Here is a 25465-nt window from a genome sequence, read left to right as displayed (position 1 = left end):
GTGATATGATAGCCATGTTCAAATATATAAAAGGATGTCACATAGAGGAGGGAGAAAGGTTGTTTTCTGCTGCTCCGGAGAAGCGGACACGGAGCAATGGATCCAAACTACAAGAAAGAAGATTCCACCTAAACATTAGGAAGAACTTCCTGACAGTAAGAGCTGTTGGACAGTGGAATTTGCTGCCAAGGAGTGTGGTGGAGTCTCCTACTTTGGAGGTCTTTAAGCAGAGGCTTGACAACCATATGTCAGGAGTGCTCTGATGGTGTTTCCTGCTTGGCAGGGGGTTGGACTCGATGGCCCTTGTGGTCTCTTCCAACTCTATGATTCTATGATTCTATGATTCTAATTTAAACCAATAGCTTACAGGAGAGGAACACTGAAGCTGAGAGAGAAGAGATTAGCACAAAGCCAGCCACAGCAGAGAACAAGTTATTGCTGATTCCCTTCAAAAACAGCATTCAAGGACAAAGCATCAACTCTTTCCAGTCATGCTGGGATGCAGACTACCCCACCCCATCCCACCCCAAATCAAATGTGAATCATGAAAGAATTTTTTACCAGATAATATTCAATCTACCTGTGTCCTCACTTGTGTGGAAGGAAGGCATGCCTGTTTCAGGATTGTATCCCCCTGTCTACTCCCAAGACATCGTAACTCCCTTCCAGCTGCCATCACAGAACTTGAGAAATATTGCACCAAACAATTAATTCTATCTCAGGTAGTCAATAAAATTTGAAGAACACCCCCCAAAGTTGTCTAAATGTAGTTTTATCAAGTGATTTGCTTTTAAACGCTGCCCCTACCACAATCCCCTAAAGCAAACATTCTTGTCCCACAAAAGCCACCTTGTAAAAAAGGTGTGTGACCCATCCACTCCCAGTACACAATAGTCCTGAGGAATATGGTATTCTAGATGGTGTGGACTGCAGTACAGCTGCTGCAGTTCACGCTGAGAGCGGGCAGAAGGCAGACCGAGATCTACTGGTAGATCTCTAGGTGATTGGCAAAGGGTTAGCACAATTCCTAATCAATTAAGAGTAGCAGATTCCATTCCTCTTCTAATCCCGATACAGGGATTAATCCCCCAGCCCACAGATCCTCATTTGCAGGAGCAGCCCGTATGTACCTGACTGTGTGTACGGTTCTTTGCTGCTCATCTATGCAGCACACACTTGGCACTGTGTTGTTTCAGAGTTCGAAAGATAAAGCAACAAAGTGAGCCAGAGTTCAGTGAGCTTGAGGAACACTGAGCTGGTACCATATTTAGGTGTACGCTAGGTGCCTACTGAGTGCAGAGAGTTTGGCCACCAAATCCATGCAAGTTTGGTTCTTCCAGGGCAATTCTCTCTGGGCATCATAAGAGTGTGTTAATTGGAAGAAGTAGTTGCCACTGTGAAGCTAAACCACAAATAATGTGTGTGAACATGCATCGCTGGAACAGGGTATCCATTACTTACATCCATGAACTCCACATTGGCTTTGGGGCCAGTTGTCTCATTCAGGATTTTAATGGCCACAGGAATCTTCACACTCTCTCCCTCAGGAACCCAAACACCCTAAGATGTTGAAAAAGTGAAGAAAACCGTAACTCCAAATTAGCTACTTACAAAGCATTTGTCAAAAAGAAATCAACTGAACCTTGTTATTTGCCACACGCCTAAGTTGATCTTAGTACTTTCAGGTAAATGATCCTTTGAGTCCAATTTACATTTTCTAACTGAAATACCTTGCAGAATACTGAGCAGCCCAATTCTGAGAACTGAACACAGCAGTTGAACACAGGATCTGGGCACTGAGTTCTAAGTTGCATGTATAATCAAAAGGCATTTTATCTTCATATTTCAGGAACCCCTTGAACACACTACTATCCTATTGCCCTGATAGGCTGAAGGTTTCACCAGATACACACAGTAGATGAACTAAGTCCATCAAAGGCACATACCTTATACACAGTTCCAAAGGCCCCGGATCCAAGGACTTTGACACGTTTTAGCTCTGTTTCTTTCAGAATGCGGAGCTGTGCCTGGTTGGGGGCTGTGCCACTAGGGGTCAAGGGTTCCACCAGCTGCAAAATGAAACTGGTGTTTAGTGAATACTGGATACAAAAGTGGGAAACAGTGAAAAATGACAAGTCCCTATGCTAATTTCAATGATTTGTTCCTTAAAATCAAGTTTCCATTGCAGTTTTTAATTATTTAACATAATAGGTTTCCCTCTTAATTATTAATAAAACATTTAAGAGGTTTCCAAAGACTATAAAGTATTCATTAACAATGTTGTTGTTGTTGTTGTTTAGTCGTTTAGTCGTGTCCGACTCTTCGTGACCCCATGGACCAGAGCACGCCAGGCACTTCTGTCCTCCACTGCCTCCCGCAGTTTGATCAAACTCATGCTAGTAGATTCAAGAACACCATCAAACCATCTCATTCTCTGTCGTCCCCTTCTCCTTGTGCCCTCCATCTTTCCCAACATCAGGGTCTTTTCCAGGGAGTCCTCTCTTCTCATGAGGTGGCCAAAGTATTGGAGCCTCAGCTTCACGATCTGTCCTTCCAGTGAGCACTCAGGGCTGATTTCCTTCAGAATGGAGAGGTTTGATCTTCTTGCAGTCCATGGGACTCTCAAGAGTCTCCTCCAGCACCATAATTCAAAAGCATCAATTCTTCGGCGATCAGCCTTCTTTATGGTCCAGCTCTCACTTCCATACATCACTACTGGGAAAACCATGGCTTTTACTATACGGACCTTTGTTGGCAAGGTGATGTCTCTGCTTTTTAAGATGTTGTCTAGGTTTGCCATCGCCTTTCTCCCAAGGAGCAGGCGTCTTTTAATTTCGTGACTGCTGTCACCATCTGCACTGATCATGGAGCCCAAGAAAGTAAAATCTCTCACTGCCTCCATTTCTTCCCCATCTATTTGCCAGGAGGTGATGGGCCCAGTGGCCATGATCTTCGTTTTTTTGATGTTGAGCTTCAGACCATATTTTGCGCTCTCCTCTTTCACCCTCATTAAAAGGTTCTTTAATTCCTCTTCACTTTCTGCCATCAAGGTTGTTCTTGCATTTCTTTTTCATTGGGATGGTTTTAGTTGCTGCCTCCTGTATAATGTTGCGAGCCTCCATCCATAGTTCTTCAGGCACTCTGTCCAGCAAATCTAAATCCTTAAACCTGTTCCTCACTTCCACTGTGTATTCATAAGGGATTTGGTTTAGATTGTATCTTACAATGTTAATAAAAGTTAAATACAAGTTGTGTTGTGTTTTGTTTTGTTTTTTTAAAAAAATGACACTATAAATAAAAGCAACAGTTAAAAATATGCTATACAGTGGTACCTCGGGTTAAGTACTTAATTCATTCCGGAGGTCCGTACTTAACCTGAAACTGTTCTTAACCTGAAGCACCACTTTAGCTAATGGGGCCTCCTGTTGCTGCCACACCGCCGGAGCACAATTTCTGTTCTCATCCTGAAGCAAAGTTCTTAACCTGAAGCAATATTTCTGGGTTAGTGGAGTCTGTAACCTGAAGTGTATGTAACCTGAAGCGTATGTAACCCGAGGTACCACTGTACTGGAGAATTTTGTGGAATCACAAAATGCTTTTGCGTTCTGCCTTCTCATGATGGGCACTGAATCATCAATGTTTTGTGTTTGGCATGACCCAACCAATGATAAATGCACTATGCCAAATAGTGCATGTGTTTATGTTTTCCACTGAATAAATGGATTTGATAGTTTGTTAATTCAAGCTGGATTGATCGTGATGAGAGAGACAGAACTTGAATGTAAGACTTCATAAAATGTACAATGATGTTCTTGAACATCAATTTTAATTGTGATATATATCACAATGTTATCTCAACCACAGGATTTAACTGAACTCAGGCTGCAACCGTATACATACTAACCTGGCAGTAAGTCTCATGGAACTCAGTGGGACTTCTGACTAGACATGTATAGAAGTGTGCCAGGGTACCAACTTGAATAAAATATTGGGGGGCGGGTAATCTGCACCCCACATAATCACACGTCATGGTGCATACACATCATTTGAATGGAAACTCCTATCAACTTTTGTTTATTTGGGGGGGGGGGACGACTCCCTAAAATATTTTATGGGGGGGGGGACAAAGGGACCTTGGCTGCTATGAATTGTGCTTAGTGTTTAGTTTGCTTGTTTTTAAAGCCAGATCCCTGCAATAATCTGAGACATAATCTACACCCCATGACATTCAATGGCAAATCTTCCATTGTGTACATGCATCCTACATTAACCGACACTTCAAAAAAGAAAGGGAAGGGAAGAAGGACGGGATAAATTAGGGTTCAGTCCTAAAGCCAGACCACCAAGATGAGTGGTTAGGATCCAGCAGATTTCCAGCTGAGCCTGCCCCCCCCCCAGTGTTCTGTCTTAAAAAATGCCCCTAAGGAAGCTTCAAATTATAATTGTAATTGTAATTACTCAAAGAAAACAATAAAAAACCAATAGCAACAGCCATTGACCTGGGCCCCTCCAGATGTTTTGGGCTACAACTTTCATCAGCACCTGGGGCTGGCTGTAGTCCAAAACATCTGGAGGACATGAAGTTGGCAAAGGTGCCCAAGAACATAAACAGAAAGCCATTATAAACAGTCAGCACCTTAATATTTAATTGATCCACCTCCCTTTAGTCTGCTTTAAAGGTAATGTTCACTCCAAGCTTTTTTCAAAAGAAAGGGGATTTTGGGGGAGGTTGGATTATTTTTCACAATTACATAGTGCTGGAGACCCTAATTTAATGCACATGCCCCCACAAATGCTCTTCCATGTGCTATGAGTTGTAATCCAACAAACCATGTGAATGGAATTCAGTCAGAAGATCGTCAATTGATTAGAACTATACAGTGTGCTTTTGACTGGAAATATATATTTCTGTAAAAATAAATGGGAAAAGACTAGCCTCTAAACACTGACAAATAGCCTGTCTTCTTTCAGGATAAGGAAAAATAATTAAGGGCTACTCTTGTTCAAATTGGGTTGAAACCACTGCAGTGTTTCAAAGTGTCTGTTTGCAAGGCTAAGTGCTCTGTGCATTGCCATTTGAGCACCATTATCATGCCTCTGTGAACATTGCGGACTACTTAATTAGTTGTATATAGACTACGCTGTGCAGGCAAAAATTATCGGGAACTGGGAATTACTTTATTAATCTAGAACAAAAACAAATAGCAAAGAACAAAGCCATAGACATAAGCCTGACACCATAATTTTTACACTCTGCTTCCCTTAATTAACTTTCAAGCAGCCAGATGTATGCCAAACACTAAAAATAGGTGTAAGGAAGAGGACGTTATACATTATATGTACAAATTCTGATTAAAAATATAGTAGTTACAGTATCCAAATATACTCATACTCATCTAATTAATTCTTGTTATTATTTGCTATCATATTAAGGACATATAAATATGTTTTAAAGAACTAGTTAAATATGCAAGTTTAAAACCCTATTGGCCATCTTATATTTTGGATACTTAAGATGTTCTACACATCTGACGACATCTCCAAATTTTGAAGTTATGATGCTGCAATATTGTGGCCACTTACCTGGGGGGGGGGGGGGCTCGATCCCGTTGGATTCCAGTCTACTGGAAGCAATGTAAAGCCATCATAACTAGAAGTCATTGACAGTTTTAGCCTCCATAAAGGTATCTGATTTGTTTTTTTTCCATTCCTTTCCTTTTTTTTATGAAAGGAAATCTGTCCCCTTATTTCTTTACATCCCTGTTTACAAAAGTGGAGCTTTCAAAAGTCTCTGATTTTAACAACAAAAAATGCTTCAAGGTGCCTCTTATGTCTCTCATCACACTTGTATTCAGTGCTCTTTCTTCTAGAAAAATAAGTGCTGAAACTCACCATGAAGGCCTCCCTCGTTCTCTTAAAATGGCAATGGTGCCCACCTGAGAGGTGCCATAAATGAGTTCCAGTGAGATCCAGTTGAAAAAAGCCCTGCTTGTACTATTGTATTATTCAGCAAGATTTCAATAATGTTAACTGAAAGACGATGCAGTGTGCTACCCTTCACTGCCACTGCCCCCAGTGCTAGCTGTGACAGCTGTGCTGCCTGGGGTACCTGGAGCTGGTTGTAGTGCAAAATATCTAGAAGGCAGCAGGTTGGCAAAAGTTGTTTGATAATGACTTCCAAGTATTTTATCCAGTTAATTTTCACTGTGTCCAAACTAATCCCATTTTTCAGGCATCAAAATTTGACTCAAAATATGTGTGCACAGATAACTATAATAGATCAGATCATCCATTCTCCTTATATTGTATAATCAGTTGCACAGTGGAGAGAATCTGAAGCCTTAGCACAATCTAGGATGTTGCAAAATGATCGCTGCATCATTAGTATTTCCTACAACACGTTTCGTGTAGCAAAGCAAACAAAGAAAACGGCCCTTAAGGCGAGAGCAGTGGAGCCAAAATACCTTGCTCAGCTGGCAGACAGCCTCTAGAAATCAGAAGCCAAATGTTAAAGGTTTGAGAGTGTGGCACTATAACCAAACTGAGTGCTTCTAGGGTTATAGAGGAATATTAAACATAGAGGGATATTCTCTCCTATTCATTCAAATAACACATAGGGCATCCTTAAAGCCATTTCAAAATTAGAATGCTTAAAAGCCAAACAATATGATTTCTTTAAAAATAAAACAGCAAGACCAGTTTCTTCTGAACTGGTTACTTATGGCATGGTTATAAACCAGTCAAATCAAGGGTGGATCAATTAATTAATTTTAAGTGAGAGAAAACAATAGAATTACAACTTCATCAAGGAATTTGCTTTACACTGATCTGCTATGAAATTAAAGCTTGTCTTCATCTAAGCCTAACACTGCTGAGAAGAAATAGATTTCTGTTCCACTTGTAACTGCAAAGTAAAGCTGGATTTCTAAAGGCCAGCAGTTCAGATAAAGCAGAATCAAATCATGTTGGCAGTGTTTTGCTCATATACAGCATAGTTCTATACACTCTGAAAAACTTGTTAAACGGCTTAAAATAGCCAACTGAATGCTTTGAGCTTGGACTGAAACAAGCAGTTTCTAAGCAAGAGCAATGCATCTTGGGAGCCTGCACACCTTAAATGTCAGGGGGCCTCAGGAAGAAAACTTTTATTCACAGCCCATCATTAAACAAAAAAGCTTTCAGATAACTTCAGCAACCTCTTCTCCAGCTCCCACCAACTAGGGCTGGCAATCTGCACTTTTAAGGGTCGCATAAAACATGGATTCACCAGGTGCAACTTTTTCCACCACAGAGATGCAGTGACAAGACAAGCGGCAGCTGGCAACATACTCTCATACTCTCATGCAGTGGACAAACATATGGAGTCAATTTTCCCCCAAATTAAATTTATCTGGTCTTCTTCAGCTTCACAGTCCTCAAATTTTGAGATGAGCACTCTTGATTGCAACCCATTTCAAGACCTATCATCATGGATACCCAATGATAACAGTCCTCAAAAATAAATATTTTTTTGTGGAAAATGGGTAAGGATAATACATGGTTTAATCTCAAACTAATTTAAGGTAGTGGGGGAGAAACTCATACTGGGGGAAATGCTGTGAATCGTACTCTTCTAGGAAAAGGCATTCAGGAACTCAGTACTAACTGGGGGCCAAATTTGAAGAGGGCCCCAAGTGTTTAGGTACAATTGGAGAGAGGTTTTCATTAAAAGTTCAACAACCTGTTTGGGACAATTGTGGAGGGAATACACACACTAATTCTACATAGTCAACATAATAGTACCCCATTATCAGTAGACATATTTGGATGGGAAGAATTTCATGAACAACTCTTTATAGGAGAATAAAAACAATTTGGACAAAGCTGGACAGAAATGTCTTTGTATGTATCTAGTGCTTCTTTGAGGGAGAAAGAAAAACTCTTCACCTCAGTCTCCAAGAACCTTCGCAAAGCCCTCTTTTTTTTGATGCTCTTGCGCCTCACATAAACTGCAAACGTCAAGCCCAGAATGACGATGATGAAGAGTCCTCCAATCACTCCGGCAGCTATCAGGGGCGTTCTGTGAATCAGGAGCCAACAGTTAACTGTGAGTCACAGGAGCAGGTTTGTGTGCATGCTTACAAATTAAATTTTGCGAAGTGTAAGGATTTGTGAAGTTAGTATTGCAACATTTCAAATCACACAAAAACACAGTACGATTTGTGACAAAGTTTTTTTTCTTTATCACATTCTGTTCTGTTGTTGTTTTTTAAGCAGGCCATCATGCATGTTTGATGGGGAAGGAGGGCCCTGGGTAGAGAAGAGGCAGACAATTACCATGTGTTTGGATGACAAATGGAAACACTGAATGGAGAAACAAAGATTCACAGTGCAAGGGCTCCTCTCTGACATTAAATGCCAATCAGAGATGCTCCACAATACTTGCACGAAGAAACTACTACCCTAGGTAGAACCATGGGACAGGGCATTGCCAGAGGCCAGGCCAGCCCACCCATGAGGCAAGGAGCAGCAGATCTGGCCTCCAAGGAACGCATTGCCCACTGCTGCGTCTGCCACTGTGGCCACAACAGCTATGGCATGCTCTTCGGAGGCTGGATCTGCCTCCTCCTTGGCGGCCTGCCCCTAATTCACTGCTACAGCAGCTGCTCAGTGAACAGGAGGCACTGCAGGTCTCTCCGCACTCCTAGGGAAGAAATGTCAGGGGCTGCCCTCTAGAGCAGTGTTTCCCAACCTTTTTTGGGCAAAGGCACACTTGTTTCATGAAAAAAATCTCGAGGCACACCACCATTACAGCCCCGTGACGTCAGCGCGCAGCGTCACGCCGGGAGGGACATGAATTGCTAGCAAATTACATAATCAACTCCTTGAGGGCTGGCTCATCTTCCCCGAAGGCAGAACCCCATTAATTAACAGCACAGACTCACACCATAGCCAAGACGAGGGGGGAAAACCTCAGTCATGCACAGTCATGCACATGTGGGGGCTAAATGAGGACGAAGACCGGGCAGAGAGCAGGGTTCAAATCACCCCACCTGGCCAGGACAATCCCTGGGTGCTCCCTTGGGCCACTCGCCTGACCCACCTCGCAGGGCTGTTGTTGCGAGGATAACACGGGGAGAACCACGCGTGCCCCCGGGAGCTCCTTGGAGGAGAAAGCGTGCGATGAATGCAATGCACGAAATATATGAGAGGCAACCAGGTTTTGCAGGTGAGGGGCCCCCGCCAGCCTCCGCTTCCAACACCCGGCGCAACGACGCCGAAGTTTCCCCCCGGGCTCGGCTCGGGGAGCAGCGCTGCTCCCCCCCGGCTCCCCTTCGCCCTCCCGGCTCTCTCTGTCGCCCACTGGGGACCCCCCTCACCTGCCAAGTCTGGAGTGCCGGTGGAAGTTGCATGCATGCATGCAGGGCGCCGCGTTGCCATTGCATTGCACTGCACTCCATGCAACGCCTGCACGCATGCATTGCCTTGCACGCCCGCCAAGGGGTCTCCCCGCGGTCCGATGCGTCCCCCCCGGCGCGGATGCAGCATTGCAAAAATAAACACCCCCCCCGACGCAGCCCTACCTGGGGGGCAGCCTCCGCCGCTCCGCCTCCGCGGGGATCCTCGGGCTCCATCCTGCCGCCCGATCTCCGCGGGGGCGCAGGCAGGCTGCGCGGGGTCTGCGCGGAAGAGCCCCTGCCCGCCCGGCCGCCGCCACTGCGCTCATTCCATGGCCGGGAGAAGAGCCAGGCCACGCTGGGAAACGTAGTTTGCGCACCCCGCGCGGGCGTGGAGCCCAAGGGCGAGGGGACTACGGATCCCGGCAGCCCCCGGGGACGGAGGGGGAGAGGCCGGGTGCAGGGATGGAGGGACGGGTGGGCGAGCGAGTGAGTGGCAGCCGCCAAGCCTTGGCCGAGAGCTAGGAAGGGCCTCCCCGGAGGAGGAGGGAGGCGCAGAGCGGGAGGGAGGGAGGGAACCCCAGGGGTCATCTAGTGACGGCGCCCCAATCGAAAATTTGACTTAAAAAAAAAATCTTTTGAATTTTTTAATTTTTCCCGCGGCACACCAGGCAACATCTTGCGGCACACTAGTGTGCCGCGGAACAGTGGTTGGGAAACACTGCTCTAGAGTCTCCTGGTCTCTGCATTCACCTGGTATGATTCAGAGCAGGTCCTTTTCTTCCCCATGACAGCCTTTGATTCCCACTTCCCCCCTTGTCCTTGAGAGAGATATTCACTCACCCCTCCTTCCCCGGAGAGGGTCGCCATGTTGTGGTTCACCTTAGGTGCCAAAATGTCTTGGGCCAGCTCTGGCCAAATGTAGTAATTCACACAAAAAATGGGTTTTCCCCACAGAAGTGAAGACTGTGCCTTGCAATTCCATGCAGCCTACTACTGTGAGCAGTTATTTTTGCAACTCGGGCATTGAGCATATTACTAGAAGTCATATCTAGTCATAAGAAGTTGAAAGTGGACTGTGCTCACACCAGATTCTCATTCCATTTGGGGACATTGTTTAGTCCTGCTCAAATTGTCTGGAAAATGTTTTAAATTTGATTCTGGCAACAATACACTGACATTTTTAAGGGATAATAAACCCATCTAGTCCAGCTTCCTATTCAAAAGCAAGATCCTCTAAAGTAATAGCTTATCTTAGCTGAACCATGTTATATTGTTAGGAAGATGAATGAAAGGTCAAGAAATTAGGGATCAGTTGCAATTTCAACAATTCCTCAAAATGAATTGTGACCTATTCAATACAATTTTGTCAAATCTCTCTGAGAAAATGTCAAGGTAGGAGTCTCATGGATGCCCTTTGGGTAATATTATGAGAACTGTGTTTAAGTAGCAATATTTATATAATACATTATACAAACACAGAGGTTTCCAATATTTATAACATTTGTCCTTGCAACCATCCTATGAGGTAGGCCACTATTTTTCCAACATCAGGTAGGCAAATGGGCTAGTTTTGGAAAACCGCAAATCTACGCAGAAAAATTATGGCTGAGAAGCTGTCCCTAGCATTTTCCCTTTGACACTCATCTGTCATTATTATTTTACATTATGCTTCTCCAAATGAAAATGAAAATTAAACACAGTTGAGTCCCATTAGTTTCAACTGGATTTAGGTATCTTTAACTTGCACCCACTGAATTTAACAAATTGATTAAATAAGCCTAGCTATAAAGTGTTTTTTGCATGGATGTGTGCGCGTGTGCGTGTGCGCAAGGCCCCACAAGGACTTGTCATCTCTTCACAGTCCATCCATTTCTGTGTGAGAGGAAAGTGGAGTAAGGTGGTGTGTAGGGCTGTAGGGAAAAGGGGAAATCAGAGGAGCTTTGTGTGTGCAGATAAAAGACACAACCCATCAGAAGGAGAATCCTAGAACTAGTGGAAGATGACTGCTTACCACCTAATGGCAGACCCTCCAAGTGTCCCTATTTTCCAAGGAGAGTTCCAGATTTACAGACATTGTCCCGGTTTCTGATTTGATCCCAGAATGTCCCGCTTTTCCTTAGGACGTCCCTATTTTCACTGGAGAAATGTTGGAGGGTATGGTGTTATGCAACCCCCGAACCAAGGAGATAAGTTATTATACAACTTTTAGAAGACATCTGAAGACAGCCCTGTATAGGGAATTTTTTAAAAAAATTATGTTTAATGTCTTGTTATGTTTGTTTTTTTTATATCTTGGAAACCGCCCAGAGTGGCTGGGGAAATCCAATCAGATGGGAGGGGTATAAACAATAAAATAATTATAATTATTATAATAATTTTCATCGGATAAATTTTGGAAGGTATGCAATGGTGAAACTTTATGTAAGGAGATAAAAACATCCCTCCACCCATTACGTGCTGCTTCTCAATTTGGTGTCTATATGTTCTCATATGTTCTCTGTGTTGACCACAGCAAACTATGGCAAGTTCTTAAAGAAATGGGAGTGCCTGATCACCTCATCTGTCTCCTGAGAAATCTCTATGTGGGACAAGAAGCTACAGTTAGAACTGGATATGGAACAACTGATTGGTTCCAAATTGGGAAAGGAGTACGGCAAGGCTGTATATTGTCTCCCTGCTTATTTAACTTATATGCAGAATTCATCATGCGAAAGGCTGGGCTGGATGAATCCCAAGCTGGAATTAAGATTGCCGGAAGAAATATCAACAACCTCCGATATGCAGATGACACAACCTTGATGGCAGAAAGTGAAGAGGAATTAAAGAACCTTTTAATGAGGGTGAAAGAGGAGAGCGCAAAATATGGTCTGAAGCTCAACATCAAAAAAAACGAAGATCATGGCCACTGGTCCCATCACCTCCTGGCAAATAGAAGGGGAAGAAATGGAGGCAGTGAGAGATTTTACTTTCTTGGGCTCCATGATCAGTGCAGATGGTGACAGCAGTCACGAAATTAAAAGACGCCTGCTCCTTGGGAGAAAGGCGATGGCAAACCTAGACAACATCTTAAAAAGCAGAGACATCACCTTGCCAACAAAGGTCCGTATAGTAAAAGCCATGGTTTTCCCAGTAGTGATGTATGGAAGTGAGAGCTGGACCATAAAGAAGGCTGATCGCCAAAGAATTGATGCTTTTGAATTATGGTGCTGGAGGAGACTCTTGAGAGTCCCATGGACTGCAAGAAGATCAAACCTCTCCATTCTGAAGGAAATCAGCCCTGAGCGCTCACTGGAAGGACAGATCGTGAAGCTGAGGCTCCAATACTTTGGCCACCTCATGAGAAGAGAAGACTCCCTGGAAAAGACCCTGATGTTGGGAAAGATGGAGGGCACAAGGAGAAGGGGACGACAGAGAATGAGATGGTTGGATGGTGTTCTTGAAGCTACCAGCATGAGTTTGATCAAACTGCGGGAGGCAGTGGAGGACAGAAGTGCCTGGCGTGCTCTGGTCCATGGGGTCACGAAGAGTCGGACACGACTAAACGACTAAACAAACAACAACAAAAATGTTCTCATAAATGCTAAAGACAGATCCAAATGACTGCTATCCTTTTTCATTTTCAAAGGAATAGCAGCGGCTGCTTCTTTGACCCCGAGTGCATTGACAACACCTGAGATCTTTTGCACTGGGCACCAACTTACTTAATTAGCCCCTAGCCTTCTATATAGGTTGCTGGCTCTAGCATTTCCCTGACATAATATTCATCTGATGTTTGTTACAATCAATAGGTCATGTGCCTATCTGCACTTGTGAAATGAACCTGAAAACACTAGAAAAAAAGTTAATACTGATTGCAGAAAAATGTATTTCTAAGGTGACTTTTCTTTACTTCTACAAGTGATAGAGGCCAGCAGCTGACCCATAACATATGCTCCTTCCAGTGTCACTAATAATGTTTAATGTCTTAAGATGCTGAGCAAAGTCTGTGTGGGATGAGTTAATTAGTCCAGTCCTTCCGTGGTGCATTTTTTAAATAGCCATGTTGACCTTGTGCACGAAAGGCCACAAAAAGTAACCTGACATTATGACATTTGTAAGCACAAACTATCATAGTCTCATTATCATGGTATAATGTGCTTCTAAGCTGAATAAAATCAGGCCTATACAAGTTAAGGACAAAGACTTTCCACTTAGTTTTTTAAATATACAGTAGTACTAAGGCCAACATAAGGTAAAGGTAAAGGTACCCCTGCCCGAACGGGCCAGTCTTGACAGACTGTGGGGTTTGTGCGCCCATCTCACATCTATTGGCCGGGGGCCAGCGCTGTCCGGGGACACTTCCGGGTCACGTGGCCAGCGTGACATCGCTGCTCTGGCGAGCCAGAGCCGCACACGGAACGCCGTTTACCTTCCCGCTGGTAAGCGGTACCTATTTATCTACTTGCCCCCGGGGGTGCTTTCGAACTGCTAGGTGGGCAGGCGCTGGGACCGAGCAGCGGGAGCGCACCCCGCCGCGGGGATTCGAACCGCCGACCTTTCGATCGGCAAGCCCTAGGCGTTGAGGCTTTAGCCCACAGCGCCACCCGCGTCCCCCAAGGCCAACATAAGTATTACTATTTACACTGAGCAGACAGAGTGGTCTGAGGGTATCTGATGGAGACAAACATATTCAAGGTTGGCCAACCAGAGAAATTAACACACACTTTAAACATTATATTTGCAGCTGTATAGCTGAGTCCCTGGTTAGCACGTTAAACAACAGCTGCTCCTATTCTAGACAAAGAGAGCAAGAGGCAAGTGAAGCCTTGCAGTTTGTAACAGGCTCTTATTCCAAGGACTAATAATTCCCAAGCTCCTGTTGTTCCCCCCTCACTCCTGCACAGGCAGGAGGAGCCAACTGGGTGTGGCATCCAGTTGGTACCAGAAAGTAGGAACAAAAGACATACTAAATCCGGGATACTGATCTACCAGGGGCAGTGGGAGTTAGTGGTCAAGACAACATTTTGAGGTCCCAGTTATATATCTGGACTCCAGAGTGAACAGGAAAAAATGATACTAGAACCCATGATAGGAAACAGTGGCTAAAAGATATCTGTCACTTGGGTTTAATGAATCCCTATTTCTGCCATATTACGATACTAGAAATGGAAGGAGCTTAAATAAAGGGACCCAAAGAAGGTGAAGGACAAAAGTCAACCAACCAGCTTTCCAGGACAAGCAAGGCCTTTTGGGGAGATAAGGAAGCCCATGTTGCAAATTTATCACAAAGCCCATTGTGGGGCTTGAGGTATCTTCCCATAGACTGACTTCCTCCGCTGTTGCCAACCACAGACACTCCTAAGGCCCGCTGTGACCCCCTTGCCCATGTCTTCCTGCGAGGAATATAGGGTCCTTCCTTGGCATGGTGGACAAGGCAGCCCTAGAGAGTGCTTCCCTCACTTGTACTTTTGCAGCTGTTTAACTGCTTAAACAGGTGCATTCCAGGACCAGCTCACACACTAGACCTCATTCAGAGGAAATACTGTTCCTCAGACCACAGTGTAGGTGACCCAGCCCTTCAGGGACAGTGCCTCCACTTCCTGCAGCACTCCTAGACCCCTAGGTTGGGAATAGCAGCTAGTTGACTGCTGGGGGCAACTGCATCCACCACTACAGAAGCAACTAGCCAGCCAGTGTAACAGTGGTGAGTAGCTTTATGGGCAAATGGATTCTGGAGGAGTTCTGAAAGGGGGTCACTGATCCATCGCTCCTCAACATCTGCCAGCTGATGCAAACATCTCACCTTGGCTCAAGGATGGGTCAGCCCTGTCTGGAAGTCTATTGCTAGAGCTAGGCAGATCTGTCCCAATATGAAGCCAGGACAGGGAATCACTTGGGAAAAAGAAAGCAGGTGCACCGAGCTCTTTGGAGGAATAATGGGGTACAGTAATAATTAATAAAACAACATAATATTTCTTACTTGCTGGCATTAAGGAAGTCACAAATGGACGACTTTAAATAAATGTTTTGACTCCTTAACTAGGAGTGATAAACAGTGAGCTGGCACTTATCTAGAAGAGATCAAGAGTGTACGTTTATTTAAACAGTATGCAATATTTTCCTTTCCTCTGTAACATCTGCTATTCAGTCCTGTACAGGCACACACACCAAATCAAGATGAAAGTTCAAAGTTAATATTGCAAAGGTACATGAGGTGGCTCAACAGGGGAGCATGTATCAACTCTGTAGCCATTTCAAAACATCAAAAACATCTACTGTCCCTATGGTACTGTCAGAATCAGGATTTGGAGCTTAATTACTTATATATATTATTACTAAGTGTTTTAAGGTGTAGAGTAGAGAACAGGAAGAGACACTGTGAAGGAAAGCCAGGGGAGAGAACATCTGTTATCCTATCTTCTTTATTAAAATAGGTAATATAATATGTGAGTAGGCTGAGCATTGAAGCCCTTGTTGCTACAGAATTTATGAAAATAAATTAGTAATCTTTATTCCTGTTTCTACATAGGTTCCTGTGAACATACCTAAGTGACATTTTCATAAAACTCCTTCTGCAAAGGAGGGTTTAATTATGTTGTATACTGCCTAGGTATCTGATTCACACAGATTTTATCAGTCCCTGTTTGAACTTGAGCATCTTTCACATCAGTCAGCTAATGACACAGAGAGGCATTGAGTTGGACCATGTAATGAGGTGTATGCAGAGAGGTCTATGTGCCTTAACAAGGTGCCTTCTCAGTCCTCCCTCCCCCTGCCCTCCGGTAATACTGCACCCACAATTAGACAACTTTAAAATGCCTTACCCATCACTAAATATAAAAATATACAGACTAAGAAAGCACAAAGACAACCGCATCTTCCCATATCTCCCCATAACAAATTAAGGTGACCTTTGTGCTTTCTTAGTCTCAGTGTTATAGTTGTTAGCCAGTCTAAGACATTTTGAATACTTCTGAATGTCTGAATGTCACAAAACCCAGAAGCATTGCTGCTTTGTTTTGTTTTGTTTTTTGCTGCTGCTGCTGCTGTTGGGAGATATATATGGGTAGTATCCAACTAACATCAACACTAAGATTTCTGCACAATGGGACTTTCATCCTTCTACTCCCCTATGCACACCCTTCAACCTCCCCAAATCTACTCCAGAGGGTTGGGGGAACCCCTAGAACAGATTTGGGGAGTGCAGGGGGAGATCCCACCATGCAAGCAGAAATCCTTGTGCTGACGGAATGCATTACTCAATATTGCTCTAGCTACAACCCTTTCTTGAAGCCTCATGCAATAATGTTATTGAAGATTCCTCTCATTGCATTTGGATATGTTTGGTGCTTTAATAAATCTGAGCACCTTTAAGAGTTTGCTTTACATAACTGTTTATTCAATCTCCCTCTTTTGTGGATTTATTCACGGCGGAACGTCCCCCAAGCAAATTAAAAGGTCACCAGAATCTTCTGGGCAGTAACTGGGGGGGGTGTGTGTGTGCTGCTGCTCACCTGTCCTCTGCTCAGTCTCATCCTTTGTGCTTACCAGAAGGTGGGTGGAGAGGAAAAGTGGCAGTGAGGTTGGTGCAGTGCAAATGCACCAGCAGAACCTTTGTTGCCTTCTTACAGGGGTACTGGCTGCAGCGATAACTTTTTTGGCCCGGAAATGGAAGACACTACAGCTCTTGTTGCAGTACAAGAATATGTGGATTCTAGCTACTGTAGAGAAAATATCTCAAATATCACACATTTCTAAGGGTAAGGAAGAACCGAACATCTCTACGCCATGTGGTAGGATGCCATTTCTTATGTGTCCAGTTCAGATATACAAAACTCTCTTCCCCACTTGCTGCTTGAAAAAAAATATTATCTGCTCCCTATTTAGTGAGAAAATGCAACCTCTGAACTGCTCCTGTTTGGAAACTTATGCTTTCTTTTTGTTCGCCTGTACTTAGCATTAATAAAGAAAACTTAATTTCCAAAAAGTGGGAAGGACGCGAACATTCAATGGACATTCTGTGGGTCGAAGAAACTGTAGCACAAATAATCAGGAAAAGTTAACATAAGAAGAACTTTCATAAGCACTCTTCTTCAGTGTGTGTCTGATTTCACTAGAAGAATTAATGCTGTTTTTAAAATATGCCAAGTCAGGTCCTGTCTAATATAGATTGATTTAACTGTGACGGGAAAACATCTAAATCCACTAGATTGGACTCTCAGGTGAAACAGGTTCAACCTAAGCAAAAGAAGAGCTCTCTTTATACACTTGCTGCATATTTTCAATTTTCTACCCCCTCCACAAAAAAAATGAATATTTTCTTCTTCTTGGATCGAAACAGTCTAGTGACTGTCAAGCCAAAAGGGGTGATTTGCAACTTGCGCCCTTATCTCTTCTTTAGAGAGTCTTTCCCTCCATGAAGCTTCTCTGTTAAACCCTGCAAATTTGGGTTAGGCTGTACTAGGCACGCTTCACTTTACCAAGTTGTATGTGGTTCTCTCCATGTTTATTTTTGTGCATTAAATGGAAAATGTGCTTTTTACAAATGTAAGCACGTATCACACTGAGCAGAAACATATTATGCACCAAGAGGTCAGTTTGCTCTGGTGACATCCATTCTAGGTCCTTGGCAGTAGTTCAGATGTGGTCAGCATTTAGCAGGTGGCATAAATAGCTGTGTATAATTAACCTGATAGTTTCTTCCACTGGTATTTAATTGGGGCACTGAATCAAGAACATGCTATGGGCAGCAATATTGATGGAAGAGAAATGGCCATGCCATCCTACAAAAACTTAGCTGTTCCGCCTCTAACAGAATCGATAACTACTCACAGCTTTCATACAAAACTTGTCATGGTTGAGGCTACATTGTTCATTGCCAAACAGCATATTGTGTTTCAAAGTATTTTTTAGTGGTGGCTGATGAGCCATGCTGGCACAGCCCAACACTGCAGGATGATTGGGGGACCATCCATGAGCCTCTCTGCCTGTATTTCAGGAAAAGAAAATACTGGTGTTTCCTTCAATGCACGCGTAAAATGTTCAAGAAAATTAATCATAGATCCAGGCACTGAAAATACATTCAGTCATATCTAAATTCAAGGGCATGTTCAGTAAATGCTGCAAACGCCAACATATTTTCACATTCATGCCACAGCAAGGCCAGATTAACAAAGGAGGATATGGTAGGCAAGCAGGCATGTTATTCTGTGGGCTCTCATCACCAAAGATTCAGAGCATGGCAGAGGTCAAACATTTGAATGGGAAGAAATCTGAAAGTACATAGGAAGAAAAGATGGCAAACAGAAGTAGGTTTCACATGCCAGAGATTAATGTACCTGACAGTAGCAAGATGTACTTAGGATGAAGGGAGATTCAGCATTTTAAATGCGGTTGAAGTGGTTTGAACACAGAGATGCTACACTTGTCTCTATGGTGGCAAATGTGCATCCATACCACTTTCCCCATATGTAATGTGTGATGTCAGCCTCTGCCCAGGCTCAGACTACACAGGTTGAATACCGAATGCCATTCCACTGCCTGGGGCAAGATGCCACTCAGCCGATCCTAAGAAGAGTTTGGATTTGATATCCTGTTTTATCACTCCCCTTCAGGAGTCTCAAAGCAGCTAGCATTCTCCTTTCCCTTCCTCCCCCACAACAAACACTCTGAGAGGTGAGTGGGGCTGAGAAACTTCAGAGAAGTGTGACTGGCCCAAGGTCACCCAGCAGCTGCATGTGGAGGAGCGGAGACGCGAACCCGGTTCCCCAGATTACAAGACTACTGCTCCTAACCATTACACCACCCTGGCTCTAAATTAACTGCCCAGGGTCTCCATAAACCATAATCTGGTTTTGTAATACTTGTGACATTAGTATTCTAGTAAACTGCCCCCGAATCGGATCAGTATTTATACTTGCACTCAAGCTGCTTCTAAATATGCAAACCTTCACTTTCTGAAGTGTATGAGGGAACAAACTTCTCATAGGCTCATAAATATCAAGGAGAATTCAAGGTAGCTGCAGAACAAAACAAGAAAAAGTATACAGTATTTATTCCTTGGCCTGCCTTGATGCTACTTTGGGAGTTATCACTATTATATTACAAGAGCAGTATTCTGTCTGTGTAAATGCCCTACACAAGTTATAGCATGATTATCAAATCCCTCTTGATTATGGGAAAAGAGGCAAAATAAAGTCAAGAGTCTGGTGTAAATTAATGCAAGGCTTACACATTATGCACATCTGCAGAATCTCAATGACTTGCATAGTATGCATTAACAATCAAAATACTGTGACTTTTAAAGATGGATTGAATCCTTGGTTTTTCTTGTACCTTTATTGTCACACCATATTGTGCTTCTTTTCATTAAGCTACTGCACAGCATTGTTATTTGACCCTCTGAATTCTATTGATATTGGTAATTTAAAGGAAATGGGCTTTAGTGAAATATGGAATAAGGAAACCCTAAATTTCAGTTCTGTTACAATCTTAAAATTTTTTCATCAACACATTTTTGCACAAAGGAAGTTGAGTTGTTTTCTGTTGTTAAGGTTCTTGAGCTATTCTTACATGGGGGGAAAGGGAGATTTGTTCATTCTGTCTTCAGAAATCCAATCAGAGATCTCCCATACTGCGTCAAATTTGACCCTGAATATCAGTTATCAAATACTGAAAATTGCTGCTGCATATGGTCAAATTCTGGCTGCAACCACATGTCATCTCACAGCTACTGTCAAATGTTCACTGCCGCAGCAAAATCTTTTCATGTCAAATGCTGATGGTGAATATAAAATATGTGCTTAGAATTTGGAGAACATTAGCACAACCAGAGGATATGCAGCGGATACACTCTTTAAAAAATCATGTATGATAATTTTGAGAATTTGGGCAGTAAATTCAATTAAACTTCAATGAAAGTTGGAAAAATAAGCAATTTATTCCGCTATGTAAGAAGGATGCTGGGTTTCTGGAATGCTCCAGAACAGGACCAGATTTGTTAAGAAAGTACCAGCTACACTTCTACTTGCATTGGGGGGGGGGGGAGATTATGTGTTACTTCTTTAACTTTGCTACTCAAGCTGATACATTGCCAGCTAATGTCCCTGTATATGTCATTATTGATGATATTTCCTCTCCCTCCCATCTTCTCCCTTATTTTTGGTTTCTTTCTGGATAACTTTTGTTGCATATTCTCATTTGTACAATTCATCCCCTTGTTTTTCAGATCCTACCTCGTCTTACAGGCCAAGATACTTGCCTTTCCTAAAATCAAAGTGTGTTTGCAATTTTTTTATATAAGACACCATTGCAAATAAGCTTATATATTGCTTAACAAGCAAGGTTTTAAATTTGGATTGTTCAATCCTACTTATGGCCCATTTTAATGGAGCTCATACAGATGACCAAACCACTCCAGGGGAACTTCTCTTATTGTCCCATCAAATGATAAGGAAGATTGTCCCAAACATCCAGGGCAGATGTGCGGTAAAATGTATGCTAAAATTGTTATCTGTATCCACCCACAGATTGCAGATATGGAATGGCCAGTTTGTGCCTTTATGCACACAAAAAGATGCAGTAACAAGGCTTTCAAGTGTCTGGTTTACAAGTGTTCATTGGAATTGGCCAATTAGCTTGCTTAGCCATTTGGAGTTAGGTAATATTTTATATTTTAGTTAGTATTAGCTATGGCTCCTTCAGCACCAGAGATGATGCCTAGATTATACCACTCATGGCAGATTTGTCCGAATTCAAACACTTAATGGGCTGGGGGAAGTCTTCACCTGACAGAGCAGTAAGCCCTCCCCCCCTCTTGCCGAAGTTATACCCAATTTATGTGATTCTCCTCCTCCTGAAAAAACAGAGGGGATTGCATGAATATGATACAAAGGACCAGCCATGCCCATTCAACTACTATCCAAAACCTCTTGCTGTCCTGATGAGCCGAGCCTCAGACATAATAATAATAATAATAATAATAATAATAATAATAATAATTTATTATTTATACCCCGCCCATCTGACTGGGTTTCCCCAGCCACTCTGGGCGGCTTCCAACTGAATATTAAAAACAGTACAGCATCAAACAATAAAAACTTCCCTAAAGAGGGCTGCCTTCAGATGACTTTTAAAAGTAAAATAGTTGTTTATTGCTTTGACATCTGCTGGGAGGGAGTTCCACTGGGCAGGCGCCACTACCGAGAAGGCCCTCTGCCTGGTTCCCTGTAACCTTACTTCTTGCAATGAGGGAACCGCCAGAAGGCCCTCGGCGCTGGATCTCAGTGTCCAGGCTGAACGATGGGGGTGGAGACGCTCCTTCAGGTATACTGTGTAAAACCTGTGCAAAATCATACTGTGTAAAACCTACATTCAGCAAGCTCAGCCATCATACAGCCAACTCAGTCCCCATGGACTCTAAAAGCAACAAAAGCAAACCCACAATCTATTTAGCTCTTGTTCACAGACATGTCGTAGGTTGCTTTTTTGACAGCCCTAGCTCTGCTACTGTACCTGATGCAAAGCTCACAGATGGCCATTTGGGTCAGCCCCACAGTGAAGTAAGTACCCTATCTGAACTAATATTTATGTTAGCAAAAGAGATTCTGTTTCTCAACTTAACAAACAGCGGGGATTTTCAGAACAGGTGGCCTTCCTTGTGATGAATCTGCACAAGTGGCAGAAATTTAGGCTTAGCATGTAATTTTGTTGACTGAGGTTCTTGGGCCTCATTCATTAATGAGGCACTAGAGAATCTTGGAATGTTCCCAAATTGCAGATTTTCTGTTTCTTCTCCACCTAATGATGAATTCCTTTCAGGTGCTGTTTGTAATTACAGCTGAATGAAGCTGTGTAAAGTAAGTTTCCGAGAACACAGGCTTCAGAGTTATAAATAGGTACATACCAGAAAAAATCATAGTAACAGGGTGGGGTGGGGAATAAAACCTACATAGCAACTTGAAAAGGAACCCATTTCCAAGGACACAGAGATTGAGACAGAATTTGCCAGAGCAGTAGAAGCACCACCTCTGTTCCTTTGCTCATGAGGTTTGATTTCTTGAAAGAATACAGTTCCTGCAGCTATCCAGTCTTTTCAAGGTGCTAAGATCAGTATTTCCTTCCCTTAAAAAATGAGGCGTTAGTATTCATATATGGATAACAAGTGCTGTAGGTGCAACCACACAATGACTGCGATTGGCAGCAACGAAAGAGGTAACAGTTCTCCATACCTGCCTAATTTTAATAGTTAAGGAATTCACTGAAGGTCTCCACTTAAAAGGAACAGTATTAAAAATGCACATGAAAGTTTAGAATAAGTTGCTTCTTCCCTTAGACTGTTCCTAAGAAGTCAAAAAAATTGTACCTGACATTTTCAAAACAACAGCATCAGATTAGCCCCTAACCCCAAATGGGTGTTTGCACAATTAAGGAAGATCCAGTTTTCAGTTTCAGAAGCTCTTTCCATGCTTCAGAACATTTAGTCAGGTGACACACTGGGCCAGTCAAATAAGAACAAGGAAATGGTTACTTGATCACATCAACTGGGCTCCCATAGGCAGTAGAAGTGGTGCCTCGCAAGACGAAATTAATCCGTTCCGCGAGTCTCTTCGTCTAGCGGTTTTTTCGTCTTGCGAAGCAACCCTATTAGCGGCTTAGCGGATTAGCACTATTAGCGGTTTAGTGGCTATTAAAGGCTTAGCGGCTTAGCGGCTAAAAGGCTATTAGCGGCTTAGCGGCTTAGAAAAAGGGGGGAAGGGGGAAAAATCGCAAGACTCGCAAGACTTTTTCGTTTTGCGAAGCAAGCCCATAGGGAAATTCGTCTTGTGAAGCGCATCGAAAAACAGAAAACCCTTTCGTCTAGCGGGTTTTTCGTCTTGCAAGGCATTCGTCTTGCAGGGCACCACTGTAGCTGCATTGCCTACAGAACCATGGAAATGAGCCTGGTAATGTAATCTCCTCCTTTCCTACTCTGGCATAGCTGGGAGATCAGAAGCATTTGCTTCCTGTGTTCAACTAACCTCAGTTTGTTGTTTTGTCTGAACTGGGGCAAACGCCCTGGAGTGGTGCGTCCTGTTTCACTGCTTAAGGTGAAATGGAAAGTGCTGCCCCTGCCACTGCCCCACGGCAGCATTCCTGACCCAGGTTCCGTGCGTCGGCAGGAAGTGGTGAGATCCTGCCAGAAACCAGCGCAGATGCTGGCACCACTTCTCCAGCGGAGGTGGCGGGCCCCCCGCAGGTCGACTGCCTTGGGAGCTTCTGCCCCCTGAGGCAACTGCTTCACCACACCTCATGGGCAGGCCAGCCCTGGTTTTAATTATGCCTTGTCTGAACAAGTCATGGTTTGCAGTTCAGACTTGTTCAGTTGAACCATTTAAAATAGCTGCAGTTCCCAGTTTCAACATAACAAACTGCAGGCAGCTGAAAACAGGAAGCTGCCTTAACATCAGGCCAGACTGTTTGTCCATCTAGTCTAGTATTGTCTACTCTGACTGGCAGTGGCTATCCAGGATCTCAGGCAGAGGGTCTTTTGTAGCACCTGTTGTTTGGTTCTTTAATTAGAGGTTTCTGGGGATAGAAACCAGGATCTTGTCAGGGAACTGCCATCGGAGCCAGAGGGAGAGGAAGGGCTCCAGAGGGGTTCCGGAGAGCGTCCCGGGAGGGAGAGAAGCAGCACATCTTCTGGGGAAGGAAATCAGTGTAGCACCAGTGGAAAAGGGGGGGCAGATGGGGGAATCGGCGAGGTGGCTCCAAGACTCCTCGCCGGGGACCAGCGGGGAGATCACGGGTCCTCCGATGCCCACACCCTCCCTGCGCAGAAGGCTTCCGCGCAGGGAAGCTAGGTGGAGACTAGGCGTCAAAGAGCTTCTTTGCTGGAAGAAGTTCAAGAAACGCCCACTGACGGATTCTGCCAGCGATTGAGACAGCCACGGGCGAGTGGCTCTCCAGACAGAAAAGGTTCACTCAGGCGACCCAGCCAGGTGTGGCGCCGATTTACGCACGAGGAACCCCTAGAACCATTACAGATCTTCTCAGTGCTTTGCATAGCAATGGTGCCTCCCTCAACACATTTTTCAGGTATGACCGAGATAAGTTCTCTAGTACATTATAAGTTGTTGTTTTCCCCAAAGGCCTCTGTTGGTAAATACTTTTTTGCATAGTCAATAGTACCAGTCCAAAGACAATTTTTTGCTTTATGCTCACAAATTCTATTTCCCTCTCTTTAAGTAGATTTTATGGTGTATTTTCTCTCTCACTCACTCTCTGTCCCCACCAACTTTTACAGGATTATGTATATATGTATATGTATATATCCTGACAGTAAGAGCTGTTTGACAGTGGAATTTGCTGCCAATGAGTGTGGTGGAGTCTCCTACTTTGGAGGTCTTTAAGCAGAGGCTTGACAACCATATGTCAGGAGTGCTCTGATGGTGTTTCCTGCTTGGCAGGGGGTTGGACTCGATGGCCCTTGTGGTCTCTTCCAACTCTATGATTCTATGATTCTATGATTCTATGATTCTATATAATTATCCTATAAATATCTGGAACATATGGGAAACTTTAATCCATGCAGAAGAACAGAGAGTTATAAAAATGAAGATGACTATGAACATTCAGAGTTTATTAATGGCAAGCTTCCCATTCCCCATCATGTATTCTGTGCTGCTGAGTTACTGTGAAATTATAATGAAATCATACTGTGAAGCGGGTATCAAACACAACGAGGAAAAGGTTTCACTACTTTACAAAGGATTTGCTGTTAATTAGCTCTTGTATACATACACAGTCAACAAAAAAGAAGAGCCTGATATCTGTAAAGGGATGAGTCGAAAGGAGAAATGCGCTTTTGTTCAATTGGAAGAAAAGGATGAAGAGAGTTAATATCCCCACACTGTTTCATGCAACCATCTCTCAGTGGGGAAGACTTGGCTAATTAGCTCCTGTTAGTTAAAAGGAGAAATGTGGAAATAAGAAAGACCTTCATTTAGGGTGTAAATCAGTACATACATCAGATTACACCAGGAAATATTAAAAACACAGTTTCCCCATGCTGACTACATCTGCCATATTATGATTGTTCATCTACCAGGAAAATAGAAAATTGTTCA

At 43.5% G+C, this 25465-nt stretch overlaps 1 protein-coding gene across 4 annotated transcripts in view; it reads right to left on the bottom strand.

Moving 5' to 3' along the window:
• The window catches only part of ERBB4 (erb-b2 receptor tyrosine kinase 4), an 873292-nt gene that overhangs the window by 127814 nt on the left and 720013 nt on the right, over positions 1-25465 (bottom strand). For all 4 annotated transcript variants that reach the window (XM_082228041.1, XM_082228042.1, XM_082228043.1 and 1 more), the window contains exons 17-19: positions 7927-8059; positions 1947-2069; positions 1462-1560 (exon numbers count right to left, since the gene is read on the bottom strand). In XM_082228041.1, coding sequence (XP_082084167.1) covers positions 1462-1560; positions 1947-2069; positions 7927-8059 — 355 coding nt within the window. The remainder of the gene's footprint in view (positions 1-1461; positions 1561-1946; positions 2070-7926; positions 8060-25465) is intronic.

The sequence above is a fragment of the Podarcis vaucheri genome, assembly GCF_965113315.1.
Source record: "Podarcis vaucheri genome assembly, chromosome: 1".
Lineage (NCBI taxonomy): Eukaryota > Metazoa > Chordata > Lepidosauria > Squamata > Lacertidae > Podarcis > Podarcis vaucheri.
Note: the sequence above shows the minus strand (reverse complement) of the source record. Positions and strands in the feature narration are given on the sequence as shown.